General features: G+C 37.1%; 1 protein-coding gene across 2 annotated transcripts in view; it reads right to left on the bottom strand.

Annotated features, from left to right (window-relative positions):
• The window catches only part of VAV3 (vav guanine nucleotide exchange factor 3), a 172,925-nt gene that overhangs the window by 68,135 nt on the left and 80,875 nt on the right, over positions 1-23,915 (bottom strand). For both annotated transcript variants that reach the window (XM_059821822.1, XM_059821821.1), the window contains exons 12-16: positions 21,631-21,717; positions 21,090-21,175; positions 20,571-20,703; positions 19,331-19,440; positions 2,232-2,333 (exon numbers count right to left, since the gene is read on the bottom strand). In XM_059821822.1, the coding sequence (XP_059677805.1) occupies positions 2,232-2,333; positions 19,331-19,440; positions 20,571-20,703; positions 21,090-21,175; positions 21,631-21,717 (518 nt within the window). The remainder of the gene's footprint in view (positions 1-2,231; positions 2,334-19,330; positions 19,441-20,570; positions 20,704-21,089; positions 21,176-21,630; positions 21,718-23,915) is intronic.

Genomic DNA, 23,915 nt, shown 5'->3' with positions numbered 1-23,915 from the left:
CAAGAGTGTTGTAAATGTGAATATATATTTAAGCATTAAGGAGTTTATAGGCTATATGCAAATATTCTTGACTTTAAATTTGTTCATTTAAAAAGAAAGATAGATATCCAGGCACACTTTAGGTAATATTCAGAGCTGCTAAATAAGGAGTCACTTTCCTTACTCTAATGATTTCCAGTTCCCCTTAGTCAATTGGATTCTGTACTTCAGTCTGAGGAAACTGATTTGTTTTCAGATTTGTGCATGGCTTTTCTCTTAGGTACGATTCACTGAATGGCTAACAGGGAAACAGTTTTTTACAAGTATCTCTGAGCAGTTATATTGAGTTCCATCTACTGATGTATCTGCTTACTCTTCACACTAGACTTGTCCATCTCCAAGATTATCCTGACCAGTTTAGAGTGATTATGCGTCCTAGTCTAACGTGACACCTTCAGCTTCAAAGGAAAATCAGGTGTCTCAGATGGAACACAGGACTGAACAAGTTAAACCTGAATGAAATGTACAGCAAGTACTATTTACTACAGCAATTTCTAGACTGTTAGTGATTAAATATATTTTTAATTAAATTCAGAAGATCAGTATTTTTAAGTGTCAGAATACACAAACTTAAAGATAAATAAGTAGAAAGTATAAAAATATTTTAATGCAGTCTTCCATTGTTACTTCTTCTTCCTTTTTGCTACACTGGAATGCAAGGTTCTCTAGATAAAAGTATAGGACCTAACATTATCCTTCACTGCAGATGCTTCTAAGACTAGGATTTTATCCTCACTTAAAGATTAGGCACTAAGGTTCAGATTTTTTTTTAAAGTATTTACATGTTAGCTTATGTTTGAAGCTTAAAATGACAATTTTTAAAAGTGATTTAGACACTTTATGAGGCTAAGTCCAGCAGGCTTTCAACACAACTTAGATATCCAGGGACATGTCTATATACCACAAGGTAGCACTTAGGGATACCCAAGCTATCTTGGAGCAAATTGGCATGCCTATGCAGAACAATGCAGCATCATACAAGCTGTGTCCTGAGAGCAAGACAGCCGTTTCTCAGCAACAGCAGTTAGTGCAGTAACAGAGACATAGTGACTCAACTATACTGCCTCAAATTCAGAAATTAGTCTTGCCATTTCTAAGTTCAGGATGTCTGCACCACTCTTCATAGTTACTTAGACCTTATTGCATTGCAGGGGCGGGGGGGGGGGGGGAGGGGGCGCAATCATCAGAAAACAAAAAAAATCTCAAAAAATTCAGGTTAGTCTAACTGTCCAGGAAAAAGGTTGCTAAAGGAAAAAATACATGACAGGGAGGAACATACCTGAGGTTATTTTATTCTGTGCCTGTGCTTAACAAAAGCACTACCCATACTTCAAATGCCCTTTCTAAAATGCTGTGGCTACATTTTTCAGAACATCAACAATATGCAACATGAACACCTGAACTGGCCAAAGTTTACGAAGCTTTTGCATGTCCAACTTACACTATGAAATTGAGGTTCAATACGTACCTCTATACCATTGGACATTCCATATCTACAAAAAAGCAAACAAGGTAGCTCCTAAAAGATAGCTCTAATAACGAATGAGAAACTACAGATGTGCAAGCATGTGTGTGTTTCAGAGGAAAGAGGCAGAAAACATGGGATTTCTTAGCTTAAGTTAGCCTTACAAATCCTTGTTCATGAAAGCATTAGTTGTCTGCTAGCATTTCTTACCTAGCTTTGCCACATCTATCTTCAATTTGTCTACATATCTCTGGTTCAGAAATGCCTGTTAATGCCTCATAGTTATTTTCTGTCTCACAAAGCAATCTCCCCATATGAAACATTTATGAGCATCATCATCATCCGATTTTCTGAAAAAATATTCCATCTGTTCTTGTGATTGGTGGTCTACAGCAATGGGACCCGTGGAACAGCCATGGAAATCAAAACTGTACAAAACGGTTGTCATTTACATAAGAACTCCTGTATTAAATAAAGCAATTCTCATAAAAGAATCATAATAAAGTGTGAAGAGGAGCATCTTGATGTTTTGAGCTTTTAACAGCACTCCTGCTAATATTTGGAAATGTTATTATAAAAACTTGCTAATAGAACAAGAAATACTATGTATGACTTCATGGCTTGTCTGTCTTGGACAGGTAACCAGCTAGCCATGTATTTCCACATACTCCTTTGACTCAGATATTTCACCTGGTGGAAAAAAAACCAACAAACTTAAAAATCTTACCTCAGAAGCATCTGACAGACTTTGCAAGATGTCACACGACTGAAGGTATGCATTTTGAACTCATGAAAGCTTGTATCCGCATAGTCTGGCCGTATGTTTGACCTAAAAAAAAATTAAAAATCTGCTTTAAAGCGATAAAATCTAGAACATAATGCACAATTCACAGCAGGAAATCCAAATCCACGAACAACTAGTTTTATTCACCCTTTAATGTTTTTCGCTGATGTGAATCAGAAATATAGACTTTACCACATACCTTGAAACGAAATCTGAATTATGGTATTATGCAGACCTGGTCCTTAAAATACACCCTGTAACTAACTCAGGTGTCACAATAGCTAGAATACTATATATCAAAACAAACATCATCTGTTTTTTATTCCTGTTCAAGTAACTAGGATCATTTTATGGACCTAAAGAATGCTCACTTTTTCATTTTCAAGTATTTTGTTATGTGGATGTACAAGGAAGAGCAGTTCACACTGAGAACCACCACATTCAAAAACATGAGCACAAATTTGGGACAGTTAGGTCACAATTATGCAGTGATACACTGGGTAACATGAGTAATTTCAAAAGCAATTAGAAAATATTTACTGGGGTTTGGCTAGCCTTTCTTAAATGAGTTGCCCAATGCCTACAGCTGTTGCTACACACACTTAATTTAACAAATAAAAACAGAAGATCACTATTCACACTGCCAAGATACCAACACACTATTGGCAGACTTATTTCCAAAGATCAAATTTATGTACAACACACTGGTCCATTCCTGTACCTGTGTTTTGTTTATCTTCCCTACCGATCCCTTTTTAAAAGCAGGAGTATAATTAAAAAATGACCCACTCATCATTTTCTCTCACTGGTGACTGTTTGCAGGTTTATTTAAATTTTATTAAGCAATCCATTCAGTTTTTTCTGTCATCTTCCCCATTTTCAAGACTGGGGGGGGAGAATAGGAGTTTTCAATTGATTTATTTTTTTTTTTTAATTCAAGAACATCCCCAAACTAGCCTAACACTGTCAAAACCAGTAACACTGAAATGCTAGGTGCGTAATTTAACGTTAAGCTAGACTGTATCAGACAAGAAAAATATGTATCTATTCATTGTAAGGATTAATGTATTTTTAAATATTATTTATAGTGGAATGCTTAGGATTCCATAAATTTCTGGCATTTTTCTAGCAAAAACATAGGAATGCATAATGCATACGAATTAAAATAGGAAAAAAAATCCTGAGAGTAAGAATGCAAGAACCTACAACACTCAAAGGCAAGACCAGAAGCTTTTCCAACACACAAAATTACAAATTCATGCATTGAAGTTGGAGATGCTTATTAGATAAGTTTCATTTTTATGTATTATAAATAACTTCTAGACTAAAACATAGAACAGACACAAATTGCAATGAAACATAAATATAGGTAACCATGCAATCATCAATCTCTCCAGGACTGAACAAAAAGGCTTATGAAAAAAACATTCAAAGAAGCTGTTTAAGTACCTAGTGTCAGAAAGGTCAGTCTTCTAATCCGCCTGCTGAAAATGAACGTGCTGAAAATGAACCTGTACTCAAAAAGCAAATAGGATTTTGCTTTTATGCTTGAGAATAACCTTACACTCAGTAGTGTTTTAACTAGCTCACTACTGGCTCTCTTTCTGCTACGATATGCAAGATGTCAGTACCACAACTCCTGCTAACTAAAACAGGCATGGATACTACCCATTTGCAGCAGGAAGGTATAGGTATCAGGATAAAATTAATCTCAAAAAAGTGAAGAACTTTTTAAACCAGGAGAACAATGTATTATTCTGGGGCTGTTAACTCTGCAAAGTAAGGCCTGTATTTCACAACATGTTTGCCAAAGGGCTGCTAAAATCTCTTAGCCTACACAGTTAACTATGGACAATCCTGAAAACTCCCTAGAACAAGTTACAGTACTTAAAAAAAGCTGCTTTTTGTTGACTATTTGGTTCAGACCAGGATAGCTTGCAAAACTATGTTTAAAGTATCAGCCGAACGTGCAGAGACTCATCAGATTTAAAAGCATATCAAATCAATCCTAACCACCTGATCATTTTTCAAAAACAAACCAAAGAAAAAATTCCATTCATTTAATTAGAACAGGATCAATCTTCAAAAATAATAAGCATAGTGGATTAAAAAAAAATTACAACCTCATACAGACAGTTGTTTAACTCAAGCATATGACTATACAACTTCCTTTCGTATGTAAAAATTCTCTTCCATTCTTCTCTGGGGCTATCTTCCACAAAGATTGAAATACATGAACTACTGAAAATATACCTCCTATTAACAGAACAAAGATGATACACTGTGTTCATTCTTCTTTATATCAAAAGTAATATTTGAGTTTCTTTATATTTTATAGAGCCATTTAGTTTCATTTTACAGTCCTTAAGAGAAAAAGTTATTCTTGAGAGGATAAAAAGCATAGTGCTAAAATGGCAAAGAACAAAGCTGTTGCCTACAAAAGAGCTGTCACAAGGCCCTCCACCTTCTTTCATCATAAGTTGTTTTATTGCACCTATGGGCTGAACGATCAGATTATAATGTCCTAAACAAGACAGAAGATTTATCCAGATAAACAGACTTACAACTTCAGCTCTCTACTGTATGCTAAAATTTGGATAAATTGGTCCGACTTGCGTAAGTAGAGGAATACAAAACTGAAAACATGTAATACAATACGAACTTAGGAATATAATGCAAACTTCGGTTTATCTTGCCCACTATTACCTACAGGAAGACCTAGTTTGGTTCCAAGTACTACCAAGTTCTTAAGGATCATAAAAATGTAGTATAAAGAGTGAATCCCTCAGTTTCTTTAAACCCCACCAGGTTTTAGTTTAGTGATTGTAAGATTCTAATGATTACTTCAATAAATTCTCTAAAAACCTGTTCTTTCTTCACCACTTACACAACTTTCATACTCCCTATCAATTCACTACCATCTAACTTCACATATTTCCTTGTTGACTAAAGCCAAGCTAGCACAAAGATATTCTAAAATAGCTTTTTTTAAAAGACATAAGCCTGAGTAGCTCTTGTAGGGGCACACCGCAAATATTCATAAACCAAAAGGTCCTTTAAAATTTTGCTAGCTCTTCCTTCCACCACTCAAAAGATAGCATTTTTCTCCCTTTTTCCCCCCCCAAAGCTACATCACCCAGAAGGAAAAGCCTAAAAATCCCTAACAACAACAGTTTAGTGAATCAAAGGAGACACCACTGAAGTACATCACCCATAGATTAAATGAACCTGGAAGGGACTACAGCCTCAGCTTATTACAGAGGATCCTGTGCAGAAAGAGCAGGAATCGAGAGAAGAAACAGAACGTGCTGCTCAGTCTTTCCTTCTTGCGCAGACTTAGAAGATACTTCCAAGCAGCTGTCTCAAGATGAACAATGTCATTGCATTCACTGGGAAGAGCAAAATACAAGTTTTCTTTTGTCTCTTCCTTTCTATTTCTAATCATTCATCCTAATTGTCTCAGATTTGAGGTCAAACAGGAATGGGAAAATGTAACATGTTTTATTTCAGTTTACACATCAGCAAAATACATTCTCAAATTTGAGAGTTCGTCACATTTCAAAAAGATCAGGATTTTACCCATTATCTCATTATTCTCTTCATAAAGAAACAGTCTGTTGAAAATATTAATATTTAGATGCATTGTTATCAGTTGATTCATGTTAGACAAGAAGGCATTTCATCACTGCTCAAAAAAAACCATCCACCTTTATGCAAAAGCCGTTTCCAGTCATCGATACTCTGATACGGGCAGTAAAAAAGAACAGTGCAAAATAAGAAATAATATCCTTACTCTGAAGACAGAGTACTGGAAATATATAGAATATAGAAAGATAATTAATGATACAACAAAACCCAGAAAAAAACTACAGCAAAAATAAAAAGATATTGTGTATTATCTTCTGTAAATGTAGAGGTGGAATAAGGAGAGCTTTGTAGAAAAATATATATTGCAGTACCAGCTGCAACAGGAAAGCTCTTGCACATGCTGGTACCTGATCAGTCATGCTGCATTATGGCAAATCCAGTTCTGTAGTCACATTACACATCACATCAGACGAGTCTGAGATAATCTGAAATGATGCACTGTAGCAGTATATATCGAGTAGCAAGTCTTTTAATGTAAAGTCTGAAACCTAACGAATCTAGGGGTTTGATATTCTAGTTTTCAATATATTGTTTTTCAGCAAATCAAAAGTAATGCAAAAATAACCCAACTCGATACCACACGAAAGTTTCCAAATCGAGATTAAGCACAACTCATCTGTGACTGTCCAAGCCCGAATACCACAAGGACCATAGGAAATTTTTCCCACAAAACCTTTCACACTGAATAGCATATACCATTTTTTGAGTTTTTAAATACAGTAAATAAAGCTGATAACTTCAACAGAAAAACAGCAGTTACAGCATAGCATACAACTTTTCATAGTCATGTGCAACCATTTAGAAGCTATTTTAGTTACAGCATTCAAGCCTTACACTGATACCCTGAGAACACAGACCAGAGCTGTCACAACACAGTAAAGAGAACATTTCATCCTTCTCAAATCTTCTTTTCCCTTCTACTTCCCAACCTGTGGGCATGTTCCAAGACATAGAAAAAAACCCTGAATATTAGGTCAGTATTAATTTTAGAGCTTAATACTAAAAATATTTTCTTCAGAAGAAGAAGGATTTCTTGCCAGGGAGAAAAAGAGAAAAGGGGGAAAAAAAAGGAACCCACACATGATAGTTATAAAAATTCAAACACATTGAGGCAATTTCTGTGGCTAGCATTAGGAAAATCTAAATTAGGACTTAAACTGGGTTCCTTCCCCATCACACTGGGACAGTCACCAGTCAAGCCTTTTCACAGGCTCCTCAGCCCTCCTTCCACAACAACGTCTATTACGGGGTGCCCCAGGCTCACCGCAAATGAAATGTTTTCTCCATTTCTGCTGGCGAACAGTCTTGAGGAGTGGCCAGAGCAGGAATTCACCCATATACCAGGAATACTTAATCCGAGGTAAATAATGACAGAGAACATGTTCCTCATTTTATGGTAAAACTCTCTTATTTTTACAAGCAATGTGGAGTCAAAAGTAGTCTCCCTGCCTCTCTCCTACTTTTTCTCCAGGCTGTTTTAACTCCTACACTCTAGCAGAGACAAAATGTCAGGATACAGAAACAGAGTGAATCTGTAATTAGGAAAATTTTTCCAATTCTCTCCTCAATTCAGCAACAGTTTTTGTAAGGGACAACCACAAGTGCTCTCTCCTGCATAGTGCTGGATCCCCATCACCAGATTTACTCCAGTCACTACAGCAACGTCCTTGGGCTGCCCCTGAGCCTTCTGTGTAAAGCTTTCTCTTTCCAAGTTACTTGCAGAATATTAGTCCCACTGGGACCAATTCACTGCTACACCACCAGCCCAGAGACCTGCAGATGCTTGTCTTGCTCGTCTCCTTCGTCATTTGGACACGCAATTCTTGCCTCTGCATCACTCATTGGAGCCACCATTCAAGGAGCAGAATGACCATCATCTTGAGTCAATCTGGCATCTCTGAACAGTTCTTTTGTCTGTAAAGTTTGCAGAGTTCAGTGTGGAAAAGAGTTATCCAGGTATCTTATTCGATTGCCCTTGATATGATCAGACTTGGGAGCACTCCATTTTTGCTGACCTTGTGCATATGAAATATCCCCCTTTTAAAAATACTTCTCCACATTTGCAGTGCCACTTCTTTCTATTGACTCTTGGTTGTCAGAAGAGTAAATTGATCATAGGCCAACTCTGCCTTCAGCCACCTATATAATGCAACACCTTCATGAATGGTGTCAGAAAGTGTCACGTTATCAACAGTCCCCCACAAGCTTTTGCAGTCAGAATTCATTCTAGTAATAACCTTCGCCTAGATTAATGGCACAGCTGACCACAGCGTAATGCTATAGATAGCCCGAAATTATCCTGTCAGACAAGACATCTAGGCGCCTATGCCTATAGAATAAGGAATAAATTCTGTCTACTATTCTACCTCAAAATACCAAAACAATTGTGCATATGAATAAAATCAAACAGTTTAAGCTACAATTTTCTAACACTTTCCTATAGTGGTTGGGATAACAGTTCAAAAGCTTGAAGTAATTCTTAACCCTCAAGACACAAACATGTCACAAAACACTAATACTTAGTCAAAATAAAGCAATGAACCTTGGCAATCTCAACATATCCAACAGCGTAAATTCTATACCTCATTTTACAACACTGAACTTTGATACTCTTGGGTCTAAAGTGTTTCCAAGATGCATATTGCAATGAGAAGTGTGCATGATCAATACCAAGAAGCTTAGACGGGCTTTGTTACTGTCATTTCCTTACTTAATCATCATCGTATTCTGATGAGAAAACATTAAGATCAGAATGTGTCTGAATAGCAATACCATACAACAGGCATTTGGCTACCTTAGAGCAACAATTTAGGTTTTTTTATCAGCATTCTTACATTCATGTTTGTTTCCAACAAGAAAAACTATACAGAGTACCTTTCACAACAGGTTGGACTAAACAAATGAACTGTAATTTCTTCAGTAGGCTAGGCACAAATGTGCTTTCTTTTACTGCCAGTTTGAACTTCCTCTACACAGTTAAGGCTTACAAAATAAAATGCACCAGGAAAACTACTAAACTTTCAGCCCCAAAACTCTATCTTATCTCTCTACTAAATATGTAATTACTACAGATAGTGTGTCCCAAGAGAATAAATAAAAGGCTAAGAGAGAGTTTACTATAGCTCCTTCCTCTTATTTTCCCTTGTGGAGAATATGCACATTAAAATCCCAGTTTTCAGTTCCAGAAAGGTCATATTTCTAAACATATGAACAAGGAAAAAAAAAAAAACTTTATTTCACAAATTTTAACATGCTGAGTAAATCTTCCCTTGGATGTTTTGCCCTTCAGATGTTTCAGTATTAACCTTACAGACTTGAAGAACTATTGTCTCAAGTTTGTTTTGCATGGAAGTATTACTGAAAGCCTACTGGCTGCCAACAAATCTAACAAAAATATAATAAAGGGATAAAATAAAGTAATATGCTGATTAGATTAATTAAATTCTTATAACAAGGAAATTAACAAATGGCAAATAGCACTGCCTTTACTGAAAAAGCGCACACAAAAGACAAGAGGAAGTATTATAAAATGGCAAGGGTAGAAACAACTAGATTCCACCGTCTTTGGCTCCTGGGTATGGGTGTCAATCGCATAGCACAGCACTAGCAACAAAAAGGTACCCAACAGCAGAGAGCACTGGAAGTCTACCATCTTGTGACTTCATATTCTGCAAGTAGTTAAAGGAAGGAGACTTCGGAACACAGCACAAAGAAAAATTCTCCTCTTTCTTTTATTCTAAATCTATTTACTATTCCCTTTAATGCTACCAGTTAGCAACTGTAGTTTAAACAACCTGCCTGCCAGGTTCACAGCTGTCCTCCTCTACTGACCAGTTCTTCTGTCTTTCTTGCTGTATTTTGAGGGCTGTTTCTTTTAATTGCTTCCTTGGCAGCTTTTCAATACTAGCCCGATTTCAGCAATTAAGACTTGTACGGATTCCTCCTCCCTGGGTCTACACCACTGAGAAGGTGTTGCTTATACCCATTACGAACATTTCAATTAATGTTGAAAAATTGCTTCTCTGGAGTACTTAATTAACAACTCAACTTCTCCTTCCCAAACTTCAAGTATTTTTAAACTAAATTTATTTTGTCTTAAACCAGAAGGAAAATAGTATTACAGGGGGAAGAAAAAACAAACTGAAAAACGTTTGATATTCCGCAGATATATGCACATCATTTTTCCATCACGAAAAGCACATACATGCTTAATAGCAGGAATCACAGCACATATAGGAAAATAAAGAACAAATACATCATACAAAGAGAAATGCAAAAGTAACCCTTTGCAAATGGATCAAGAAAGCTCCTTTCAAAAGTGAATTAGCTGCAAAACAAGACAGGGTATCAAGAGGAGCAGGTGCTGACCTAGACACTCTTGAGTGGATCACTTCTGTTTAATACAGAGAAAGCAAAGGCATTGTAAACACTGACTGAATCAAACCATTCTTCTCAGGGGACAGATGATAAACCTCACAGGTATCATTTAAGCCCAGAGATGTTCCTCCACATTGGCATAAGTCAGTGGGACTGTCAGCTTGGATAGAAGAACCACCTTTTCTTCCCCCAGCAGCAATCCCACAAGTATGTTTTTCTGAGTGACCTGGAACAGCAGCAAGTGCCCAGATACGGATGCTCTTGGGTTGGGAACAGGCTGTCCAGCAGAGTCATAGGTTCTGCATAACAGTACAGTGAGACAGCTGCCCTATCTTTGGGATTGACCGTTTTCCCCCAAAAGGGAAAAACATGCTAGGAAGTTCTAATGATACTTCTTATTTTAAGTTTTGACTCATTTTTGCGGAAATCCTATTTAGGTCAGGTTTTGAAGCTCTTTTTCCCATATCAGCCTCTTCAAGAAATGCAATCATGTCACAAGAAATTACACAGGGTTCGACTGTAGGTAAATGTTTGCAAAATATCCCATAATTTTAAAAGTGCATCATATTTGAAACTGAGTAGCCATTTCACTTGATTAAAACTTGGCTTTAGAGAATAGTTAATGTATGTATGCCCACCTGTGAGCCCAGAGGCATAACAAATAAGCAGATGCATGAAGTATCAGGAAAGGAGTCTGCAGTGAATTGCAACTGTTTTAAGTACTAAAAGAAGAAATACTACAGGGAGCTCAGATAAAACTCAATACCTTGAATTCCCCTCAACTCTCAACCCCGAGTTAGACCTTTGCATTTTAGAGCAGTTATTATTCTGCAGTCTATGTTATGCTCATAATAATTTAAAATGCTCCACACAGAACTGTTCAGAATTATGGACACCTGGAGCACGAACTGTTGAAGAACATTTTAAAGTGTATGTGACATGAAATCTGATGTATTCATGCAGTATAGCCTATAAAGAAAATGGCACAGGTAATACCTGAGGATACTAAAAATTTTCATTCCATTTTTACTTATTGCACTAATATTTGACATCACTGCAGAAAATGCATCAATAAACCTAGATCTGCCATAAATATTTCTAAGTTACTAATTGCTAACAGAAATTATTTATGAAGACATCCTAAGTTAAAATTCCTGTTCTGCGCCAAAGTGACCTCCTTTCAAAATTTTAAGCACCTTAGAAGTTAGCCATGACAACTGGTACTAAGCATCTCAGAAAATTTTGGAAAATTTAACTAGGCAATAAAATATAGCTAACATTTGTCACATATTCAAATATTTTAAGCAATAACATGTACACAGCAGAAGTTAAGAAATAAAAAACCATACACGTTACTGTCAAACAAGACAAAAACCTTTCAGCCACACCTCGCATGAAGAATTTCATGCAAAGTTGGTCTTGAGATGTTCAACCTCACTCCGTGCTCTGATATGCAGTAGACTTCCCTTACAATCTTGATCCCTGCAAACAACAGAACTATTTGCACTCTGCTTTCTTTCCACGTTAAACATTTCAGCTCTGTGCAACTATCACCATTTCAACTGATCACTTCATACAACATGCTGTCATCTAACAAAGGCATTTGTGTAATAAAATAACAAAATAAGAATGCAGAAACAAAAATACAAATAAATAACACTTTTTCAATCTTTACAAGGGTTTTATTATTTACTGTAAAAAGGTGAAGAGAGACAATGGCATTCTTAAAGGGTATTCTCACTAGAGGTGGGCAATGCCATTTCACAAAGGATGATGTTCAGCTTCTTTTCTACCTTCTCTTCTCAGGAGCAATGCTGATTACTTACAGCTAATTCATTTTCTCTGTTCCAGCTAGGCTGTTATATTTCAGAATCATCTTTGAAGATGCTCTTTACTAAATTAATCAATCAATCAATTCTCCATATGCTAATACTCAAACATTCTGGTTTGTCACATCAAAGTCTCCATCAAGAAGACAAGTTATATAATTAAATTAACCACATCACAAGTAAATTGTGCTTTTGATCAAGAACGCACAACTTCTAAGACTTTGCTAGGAAATTTGCTTATTTGATCATATGATGAGTGGCTTTTTTGAGATCAAGGAAATTATCTTGTTAACTTTTTGGAAATGTACTGCATTGTTTCAAACAAGATAATGGCTTTCCTTCTTCCTTATCAGCCTACTACCCTGAAAAGCATGGGAGATGGACTGCTTTGAGCTATCTGTTCCTGTATAACATTTTTAAACACCACCTGATAGGAACAAAGCTCTGTCACACATCAGTATTTGTAAATTAAAAGCATCAATACTTTATATACTTTAACATTCACTGGCTCAGTCTTATTTGTGAAAGTTCCAAGTCTTACAAATCCAAATTTACAAAGTTGCTTGTCTTGATAAGCTTTAAATACTTTGTCATATATTTACACTTAACTGAAGACAAATGTCTATGTTTTGGAGGCAAAAATGTAAACATGGAGGATGTATACAGCCATAAACTTGAAAATTACTAGACAAACACCTAAATCTGCTAAGAAAAAGGGTAGCATTGGTTTTCAGAGAGAAATTAGGACATCTTTTCATATAGCCAAAGCATCAGGACAAACATGTAATGCAGAATTCCATGTTTAAAGACTGAAAAAAACTAACACCTTGCACAAAAACCAATATGTAGATGGTAGTACTTTATTTTTATCACACAGTGTCACTACACATTTGTTTCACACTGATACTGAATTTTAAGAAACACTTATCAATTTTCATAGTAATATATCTCACACATTGTAAGGTAAGTTGTAAAAACATAAGTACTGGGAAATCTTTTGATTCTTGTGAATGAGAAGATATAATATCAAAGTATATTTATCATCTCCAAGTGTTTACACACTGTTTTCATGAATTCTGTTTTGCTTTCACATTCTACACTGTCCTTACGCTGTGCTCTTAATCATATACAGAATATTCACACAGTTCTTGCTGTGTCTGGAATAATCTAAAGAAATTGCGTAACTATGTTGTGAACAGTTGCTTTAACCCTGAAAAACATTTGATCAAAAACATCTGGAGTCATAGCAAGGAACAGGCAACCGTACTTCTTTGGCAGACATGAACTTGGCATTCATTTTTGCAGTACTGAAATATTTATACTGATGGAGAAACCCAGGCAGACATGTTTGGTTATTGCTTTGGTAATCTGTGTGAGGTTGGTATAAGCGAAAACACCTTTTTGCAGGCTATTTGAAAAATGCAGCAGATATCTAAGGCTTTTAAAGTGCTCTAATAAGAAAGCTTTAATTTAATATGTCAGTGTTCAGTATGTTAGAGCTCAAATATTCCCTCAGAAGTCGTCTTAATGCATATGCATTATTAATGCACTATCTGAGGGAACAGATCTATTTGAGCTGAATCTGACCAATATCATTAATCACAGAGTGCAAACCAAATTTGGAAATAGGTATGGTAATAGGTAAGAGAACACTTTTCACCTCCCTTGTTTCTTGTACTAGTTTTCTGTAAAATCTAGAAAAACAACAAGCTCTATCTACAATTTATGTAGCTTGCCTAATCTAAAATGTTGCGCATACACCTATCAGGTTTGAGAATCAATGAATCTTGGGATTCTTTCCTTACAATGAGATGATGTGTTCCGAGTCCCTTGAGTTACAGGGTTTTAATTTATGTGTAACTGAAATGGTAATTTTTCGAAAACATATTAGACTGTACCTGAGCTGCTGCACAAACTCTGTCGTGACCTAAAACTTAAATACAGTGTAATTAAAACTTTTTTTGAGGGCTGTACAGCTTTCATGTCTGAAATATCTTTTATTTGGATATTAAAAAAAAAAATCAGATTCATTAACTCCATGCAATTAATGCATATTCTAATCACTATAATGATCATGTGTTTCCCACTGATTTTTCAGGCATTACTAATTAGACATGACATTAATGGTGCAATTTCAGTAACAACCTCAAAGCAGAAACTACAGTCATAGTACTTCTGAAGGTGAAATTTTAACTAAGTACATTAAAAAAGGCCTGTTCCACTGCCTGCAAGATGTTTTCATGCGCTTCTCAGTTTGTGAAAGAGAGACGTTGAGTAAAGCCTAATTGAAAGGTATATTACAACACAGTTGCATGAGACTTCGCAATACTGGTTCTGTGCATCTTGAAATCCCGCAGTACTAAAATCAAGGTGACAAGGCTCTGAGCAACCTAAGCCCTGCAGGAGACTGAGGTAGACAATCTCCACACACCTCTTCCAACCTAAATTCTGTGTAATATGTTCCTGTCTAGGAATATATACTGAAGCCAAGTTTGCTGATGGCCGTTTTTAGAGTGGAGTACAACACACAATTGAGAAACCAGAGAAAGACTTAATTAAATTAGCAAACTGGACACCATGATGACAAAATAAATTCAGCAGAAACCAGCATAAGATATTACATGCCGTATTACACTAACGGATTCAGATATTAAGTCAGTGGGAAAATATAATAAGCGGCCTTTCATGGAGATCTCTGCCATTGTGAGGAAGACAACACACGCCTGCTCCGTGCTGTACTGTGATCAAGAAACAAACTACACACAAAGAAATATTTAGTGGATGGAAGCAAATGTTTAGTGTCAACATGAGACAGCTGTAATAATAATCAACATATTTTCTTTCAGTATTTATTCTATCATCTCATGATGAAATAAAAGAGAATTAAACTCATCACAGCAATGATGAGAAAAGCAGTTGCCACATAATAAGAAATTAAACGTGATAATTAGTCAGCTAGGTAGTTCCAAAGTAATATAACTGAGGTACATACACGCAAACAATAGAGGAGGACAACTTCAACCTTTCAAGGGGTTTTTTCTTTTAATAAAGAATGGTTAGCATAAATTGATTGACACATATATTAGTCAACTATTTTTAAAAATAAGCATTTTTAAAATAAGAAAAGCATCTGTAGGAGAGTTCTCTAGGGGGAAAAAAAACCACAAATCAATGCTCCTACCTTTTAGCATAAACTGAATAACATAAAAGTATCAAATATTTTATGTAATTTGTAGGTATATTATGAGGCATTATATATTTGTTCTGATTCTTCTGGGTTTTTTTATATGGGAGAAAAGAGATTAGACAGGATATGCTACTAGAAAATCTAACAAAATTGTCTCACACTCGCAATCAGTTTTTGAGGCTTTTAATGGCTTGGTTACAACAAATAAACCATGCACTTTATCACACTGCTGACAAACTTTCACTTAATACATGATGCCTCTAATTTGGCTGAGTAATTTGGTGCAGTAATTTGGCTGTACACTTCTATTAATATTATCTTGGATATGGAATGACTTTGCATTTAAACCAATGCTATTTGACATGCTAGGTTAAATTTAAACATTCCATGTCTAGTACAATAAAGACTTTGCAGTACTGTCTTTTAAAAGGTGCTTATTTACCCATACAGCTGTAGGCTTATCCATTACTACGAACAGAGATCCAAGAACAAAATAGCAACTGCTCAAATTAACCACTATTGCTGTTTAGCAGCACGTATCTCCTGAGACAATAAGCGGTTACTCTCCCCCTGTGCATGCAAAACTTCCATTCACATCAGTGAGGGAACAGGCACACCAAGACAGAACTCAGCCACTAGTGATACAATGGCTCCTGTTAAAACATCCTCCACTGGCCTCTGCCTGCTGGCTTTACGAAAACCTCTCTAATTCATCAGATTTATGAGTTCAACCGAAGTTTCAGCTTCAGGAGCTTGACTGCAATGTTAACTGTGCTGCCCCAGTGTCCTACCTCATTTTACTGTCATCTAGAAAATCCAGTGCTCCCAAATAATCAGCAGTTTTGAAGGTTGTACACAATGAAGTTTTTTTCATTAACGAGGGGGGGGGGCAGGGGCAGAAGGGAAGGAGACAGCCTCAACTGTGGAGATTACTGTGAATAGGTCAATTGCATGAAATTCAGTGCAGCCATGCCACAGTATCATTTTGGTATTATGTATTTTCTAAATAAAGCAATAGTCTCAGGAAAACAGCAAATAAATATGTACTGTGGCAACAGAACTGCCATATGAATAAAAAGAATTTACTCAGTTTCTTATGACCAGTAACCCATCGTTCCCAACCTCGCTCACAATAAAACAACTCGCCATATACCACAGTAGTAACAGAGCTGGCCAAGAGGCAGAATATTTTCACACGTTTGTGAAACTAGTTTCCTAACAGAAACTCACTACTCAAAAGTAACACTCTGGAAATTGCACTGGGATTTCATCCTTCCTTCCTTTAAGGATATTCCATATCAAGCATGCCTAATGTATTCCTGCCCTCCAAACCTAAACCAAGTCCAGCCAGCAAAGCAGTGTTCTCCTCTATTTCATACTTCACCAATAACATAAGATTCCCATATCTGGAGACAAATTCTCAACTCAGTGACACTAGCATCTCAATAGTAGCTGCCTTTTCAGAAATACAACTGTTGTTCATACACTGGTATAAACATCTAAGCTCCTAAAAAATAAAAACAAAAATTACAGCCTAGTTATGCAAATAAAACTGTTCTAGTGGCATCGAGGCTCATTCTTAATTTAAAAATAGTAAGACAGACCCTAATTTTTTCTCTTGTTATGTTCTTATATTAACACTTGCCCACACCTGACTTCATACAGAATGCTATCCCGAAGGCAACATCACTGCATTGAAATTTCTGCCTGGAACCTAGTAAACAACATTTTTGATAATCAAAAAATAATGTAATTCACCCCTTCAACTGTGCTGGTTTTGCAGTCTCAGTAAAATTTTTAAATAATGAGAAGTATTTTGCCCACAGAAGCAGCAATTATAATTGAGTATGATGAATAATAGCATAATTTCAATCATGGCTACTTTTCAGAGTAAAATCACACTAGAACAGAGAACCTACGCAGTAGGCAATGAGACCCCTGAAAACAACAAATCAAACCAACCAACCAATTGTTCAAAACAGTTGGCTTAGTTTATTCCCAAATACAAACTCTTGTGCCTCAGCATGCATTAGAATATAATTATCGCCGCATACACCAAGCTATGTTTTGGGAGAGCTGCTGAGGGAAACAGGCTCTGAAGTCAAATCCATGTAACGGAGTTGGGGGAAAGGTATAAAAACTTGAGAAAGCATAAAAGTTTCCCATTGTTTTCAATCTTAATGGTTATAAATATAAGGGAGTAAAAGCACTGCCCAATGCAAATAATGCCACTATATCATGCTGCACCTCAGCCCTGAGCTGCAGCAACCCTGCTGCTCCAGTTCCTGTGCCTCTGCGTTACAGCCTGTTATCACAGGGGACGAGGTTAAACTAGAGGTAGGGGTTTATGAGAAGGACAAACAACCATGCAAGACAAGGCTGACACCACCACTCTCAACAACCAACTCCATCTGCCCAAGAGGAAAGAGTAGCACATTAACTTGTCAACCCTTCAGGTCCTGTTTGTTCTGCTAACACAGGGCAACCAGCAGCAGTAAACCACAGCTCACAAAGGCACACTCACGAACAGCTCATGAGCATCAGCTGGTGCCTAACACTGTGTCAGGATATGCAGCTGCACTGACTCAGTACACACACGGCAGGGGGTGGGGGGTGCAGAGAAGTTCTGCACAGAACCATGAAAATGTCTGGGAAGAGCTGAGGGTATGGTCTTGGGAAAAAAACATAGCTCTCTTACTGACCTCCTTAGCAGGCTTTTGTTTTGGTTGGTTGGTTCTTTTGTGCACTGGGCCAGGACGCCTGAAGAGTGATCAATAGTTGCAATGCTAAAGCTGATAAATCTGAGTTCCTCGTGCTTTTCATACATGTTTTATCTATGTTTAAGTAAATATCAATAATGACATTATAGGAAATGCAGCAGTGAGAGCACAGGGACAGAAAGAGGCAAAGTACTCAGCTTTCTGCACACATACAAATATAGACCTCTTCCCATCCCCCCCCACGCTACCCAGAAATTTTTGCCAAAACACATGCCATTTTTCTTTTCAATAAAAATCAGCAAGATGGGAACCCTAGTAAGCAGGCCTTATAATATCTGTCCAGTCCAGGCCCTCCTCCCTTATGTCTTCATTTAAATCATTAGCACTCATCATACTAAGGTTTAAAAAAAATACATACAGTTTATGAGCAAGTTTCACTCATATCAGCTCATAATAGCCTTTTTTCCAAATCCACATAACTTTACAATCACATACAAAACAATTCTTATTAATGCTCTCTCTCTATTTTCACTGGGAGTATCTCACTCCCCCTCACACTTTTTTTTTTTACCATAAAGCAAGCGTCACCCTGTCATCCAATTCCCTTGTTCACATGTTTTAAATTCAATCAGAATACCTAAGGTGTCAATAATCATGTTTGTCTTTCTGAAATGGAGGTAAAGCTTATGCTGCATAATAATAATGTAATCCGCAGTGCTGCATCTGAACAACTTACTTTTCAAGAAGTCTAAAGCAACCTCCTCTCTTAGTTGAAAACACATAAAGGAAATCAGTCTTTTGAAACTAAATTTAATAAGCCAAGCAACTTGATCCAAATACTAAACAAAAAATTAGTTAAAAGCCACTAGGAAAGATGCCAGAATCCCCTTTAAAATCATCAGAATCACCTTCCAAAAAATATAATTTCAATTAATCAAAATAAAATGGAGGGGGGGAAATGTCACTATTATGTTAGATATTTATTGCTAAAATAATTAACATTTCCCCATGGTTGCTTAAGACAGTATTACTAAAACAGTCTTGGCAGTAAAGCTGGAAAGTAATACATAGCCTAGAGTGCCCTCTTTCTTTTCCAAGAGGCATTTCAGGGAAATACTGCATTCATGAAGATGTCAGTCAGTTGTTTCTCAGAAAGTCAAACAGAATAGATAACTTGGCTGTATTAAAAAAAATCTAAACATGAAAGCAGTTCAGCATAATTTAAGTGATATCCTTACACTGGTGATGAACATGATTCTACCTTAATAAAAATATACTTACAGAGCCATCTGAAATTGTTCAAGCCATTTTTTCTTCAAGTCTTTAGTTTTGCAATAAACTTCTAAACCATTTTGACCTTGGATATGAATGAGGTAGAAGCCGTAAGACCACTACATAAAAAGATTGGTAATATGAAGGTCATCAGTTATGAAGAAAGGAAACAGAAAATAAAGAAGCATTTGTATGTTCCTTAATTCCCTGATTTTGGGAATAGCGAGACCACATTATTGCATTCACTTAGGAATGACTTACTCAAACATTTTAATTACATCAAAATAAACAAAGTGGAAATCCCTAAATATTCACTTCAGCTTACATTTAAAACATAAACCTTTGTAAATAAATTGTATATACATTCTGAACTCCTGCAGATGTTTTCAGGCTGGATCAATGGGCCGAGGCCAATTGTATGCGGTTCAACAAGGCCAAGTGCCGGGTCCTGCACTTTGGTCACAACAACCCCATGCAACGCGACAGGCCTGGGGACGAGTGGCTGGAAAGCTTCCCTGCAGAAAAGGACCTGGGGGTGCTGGCTGACAGCCGGCTAAATACGAGCCAGCAGTGTGCCCAGGTGGCCAAGAAGGCCAACGGCATCCTGGCCTGTATCAGAAATGGTGTGGCCAGCAGGAGTAGGGAGGTGATCGTGCCCCTGTACTCGGCACTGGTGAGGCCGCACCTCGAATCCTGTGTTCAGTTTTGGGCCCCTCACTACAAGAAGGACATTGAGGTGCTGGAGTGTGTCCAGAGAAGGGCAACAAAGCTGGTGAGGGGTCTGGAGCACAAGTCTTACGAGGAGCGGCTGAGGGAGCTGGGGTTGTTCAGCCTGGAGAAGAGGAGGCTGAGGAGAGACCTCATCGCTCTCTACAATTACCTGAAAGGGGGTTGCAGAGAGGTGGGTGTTGGTCTCTTCTCCCATGTAACTAGCATAGGACAAGAGGAAATGGCCTCAAGTTGCACCAGGGGAGGTTCAGGCTGGATATTAGGAAAAATTTCTTTCCTGAGAGAGTGGTGAAGCATTGGAACAGGCCACCCAGGGAGGTGGTGGAGTCACCCTCACTGGAGGTGTTCAAGGGACGTGTGAACATGGCATTGTGGGACATGGTTTAGTGGGCACGGTGGTGTTGGGTTGATGGTTGGACTTGATCATCTTACAGGTCTTTTCCAACCTTAGTGATTCTGTGATTCTGTGCAATTGCTGCTAAAAATATACATCATATATGAATTAGCTACAAATATTTACCTTCTTATTTTCTTTATCAGTAGTGGGGTTATTTGTAATTTTGTATTTCTGAAGATCTATTATTTCCTTCATTTCATAATTATCACCTCTCCGTTTGCAAACAATTACAGCTAGATCAAACAAGAAGATATGCCTATGAAAATACAATATAAAGATGGTTAAAAGCACTCTAGAAAGCCAACACCCAAAGTCTTACTTTACACAGCTTTGCCTGTTGCACTTAAAATTTTGAAGGTGGACAACTAAACTACTGAATAAAAAAAAAAAAAAAACACCACTGAAAGTACTTTTGCTAGAGACTTACTACTTGCAAGGGACTTAGGTGATCTGAGATGATAACGTTAATATCTAACTTCCCACGAATCACTTTCCAAATCCATGTGGTAAACAGTGGATAGGCTCTATGAATGCACAGTGAAATGGAAAGTACTCTCAAGAATCACTGAGCTGACCTCAAATCTCAAAAGAGAGTTACTTTACAGGCTTTTTAATAGCAAACATCAGAAGTCGTGCCATCACCTGTCTTGCCTCGCACGTTTGTCTAACGTTGTTATCCTTATTTCCCCATCACCTTGAGGTCTTCCATACTGTAAGAGGGAATGATTCTGAAACAGAAGTAATATGTGTGATTCAATATAGCAAAAGTGTCAAGATGACAACACATTCAAATGTTAGACCACTCACTCATTTTACCCAAAAAAGGGCTTTTCAGGCCTGAAAACAACATCTTTTCCTCACTATCATCTAAACTAAATACAATAAAGAATCGGTCCATTCCATATTTGTCTTCAAATGGGAAATTTTTTCCCATTACAAAAACACCCGAGTCACTGTACTAATACAAACCTTTAACTATCCAAATAAATTTAACTGCAGACAGACCCCTAAAATATCAGCAATTTCTGTATTTAAGTATTTATGTCATTCTAGATCAAGCAAAGCATATTTAAATATCACCAAGAGTATTATAATCTCTTATGAAATGGGGAAAAAATACATCTATCAATATATTCGATCAAAAGTGATTTAAAAACTGTATAAATTTTAAAATATCACATACCAAATTCTCTATTGATAGTTGAAACTGTCTAATTTCACGGAGTGTTTCATTATCTCTCTTCACTTCATTTACGTATTGAGCCAAGTCCTAGAGCATCAACAGAAAAAGAGAAAAAACGTTTCCATAAAAGACCACTTTAATACATTATTTTGGCAAATTTATTTCTAATTTTATCTTTGACTTATCTGCATATTTAGTCCTTTTTAAGAAAAAAGTTATCTTTACTGTTCAAGAATTACCAATATATATGCCTAAATAAAGCAGGAGAAAAGCCTCTGCCTATCTTCAATCATATTTACAGCTTTCATCATATCTATTGAAACACAAATTTAGTAGCAAGAAAGAAGGAAACACGTAATTAATTGTTAAAAAGGGCTGATTTTTTCTGAATTTCGTTAATGTCTAATTTTCAAGATTAAAGATGGAAATACAATTTATGCAGGACACTTATGGTCCAAAAAAGCAGTCAACAACATCCAGTATCTGAGAATAAGAGAAAATAAATAGAGCATATAGTAGAAAATGTAAGGCAGGTCAAAAGCAGCATGTAAGCTGTGAACGTATCATAAGCGTGGGTGCTTATTAGGAGATAGCAAACTACTCCCCCAGCAGCAGGATCTTGCTCTTGCTGTTGCACAGCAAAGAGAAGCAAATTTTAGAAGGGGCTTTTAATGGCATATACTACCTGAATTCACAGGTTGAGATCATTATTGTCCCCTTTACCAGAACATGTATCGTACACATTTCACTAAAGCCTTTAAAATGCTCTGAACATGCTTGAGTAACAGTGACAATTTGCTGGGGCTTCTCTGTTTATGGCTAGAGATAAGGAGTGAACAGGAGTGGTAACTGGTAAGGTCAGGGATGCTGAGAACAGCAGTTGGACAAGGCATTCTGATTTTCACAACTTGCTTTTACAGTATCACTTCAATATGGTCACAAATTTGGAAGGTGGGAGAAAGATACATCTTCCTAAGACGTTTTAATCACAATCTAAGAATAGTTGCAATCATTATGCTAGCTTCCCAAATGAATCTGTGCAGGATACTTTCACATCAGTCTTAAAAAGAGTTAGTGTAGAAATTAAATAACCTCTTTTCTTGTTACTAAAAGAAATCTGACATCATAATCCTCCCTAGAATTTTCTTTCTTGGAGGGCAGTACCACTTTGCTGGCAGTTTTTCCAAAGACATTTTATTTTCTAGCAGACACATCAGGGTTTTTAGAAGCCACATACTGATGCTGCACAGTTACTTCTACTAAGCTGGCAGGGACTACTGTAAGAGGATACAGTAAATTGGGAGGGAAACAATGCTGCAACCTTAAGGAGAGATGCTCATACCTGGGGTTTTTTTTGGGGGGTGGGAAGGGTAGTTTTTTTTTTTTAATTGGTTAGTTATGTCCTGCCAGCCAGCACATAACTGCCACAGCCACTCTGGGAAGAGATTTCTTAATTGGTCTTTTATTTTCAGTCCAACAGCCACCAAAAACACTGAAGCAAGCCAGCAAATGGGAAAGAAAAAGGAGGGCAGGGGGAATAAAAAACAGAGTTATTTTTCTGGCCGATTAGCAGCAGCCAGGATGCATGGCTTGCCACTAGATGGAAGCAACACTGTGCCATCACATTTCAGCCACCTCTCTGTGAGAGATTATCATGGCGCTCTCTGCATTCACTGCACAAAACCAGATGACAAAAAAGGGGAGCCAAAAATCTCATTTGTGAGCTGGTCTGCATTCCAGGCTCCCACAGCAGACTGTCATGTAATATGTGACAGCTGTGTGACCCAAAACTAACTTAGTCTGACTTCAGCATCTTCTGTGGACCATACAGATTACAACAGAAGGAGATATGACCTATGCCATGTAGGCTTCTTTCCCCCTTTCCCCACAAAGGACAAAAAATGTCACAATCCCAGCACATGAATGTCACAGTTCATGCTGTAAAGTCAAGTGAAGCAGAACTGTGCTTCATTTCTGAAGTTGTGCAGAGGAACACACAATATATTACCTTACACGTAAGGCAGTACAGCTATTCTATAAAGCATTTGTTTGTACCACTTGCAGGTGAATGTATGGTGACAGATACTCTACCTCCAGAAAGACACTACTGCTTTCAAAGGTAAAGCCACAGGGATCATATTAAGATGACAGAAAAGTCGTCTTGTAAAGATAACTGTCTTCATCTCACTGGGAAACTACTGACCTTGATTAGAATTGACTTACAGTGGCAGAAATATTCCTGAAGTTTGGAAGCGAGAACAACATTATTGAAACACCTGTTTTTC

Source organism: Gavia stellata, chromosome 10, assembly GCF_030936135.1.
Source record: "Gavia stellata isolate bGavSte3 chromosome 10, bGavSte3.hap2, whole genome shotgun sequence".
Taxonomy (NCBI): Eukaryota; Metazoa; Chordata; class Aves; order Gaviiformes; family Gaviidae; genus Gavia; species Gavia stellata.
This window is presented reverse-complemented; position numbering and strand designations above follow the sequence as displayed.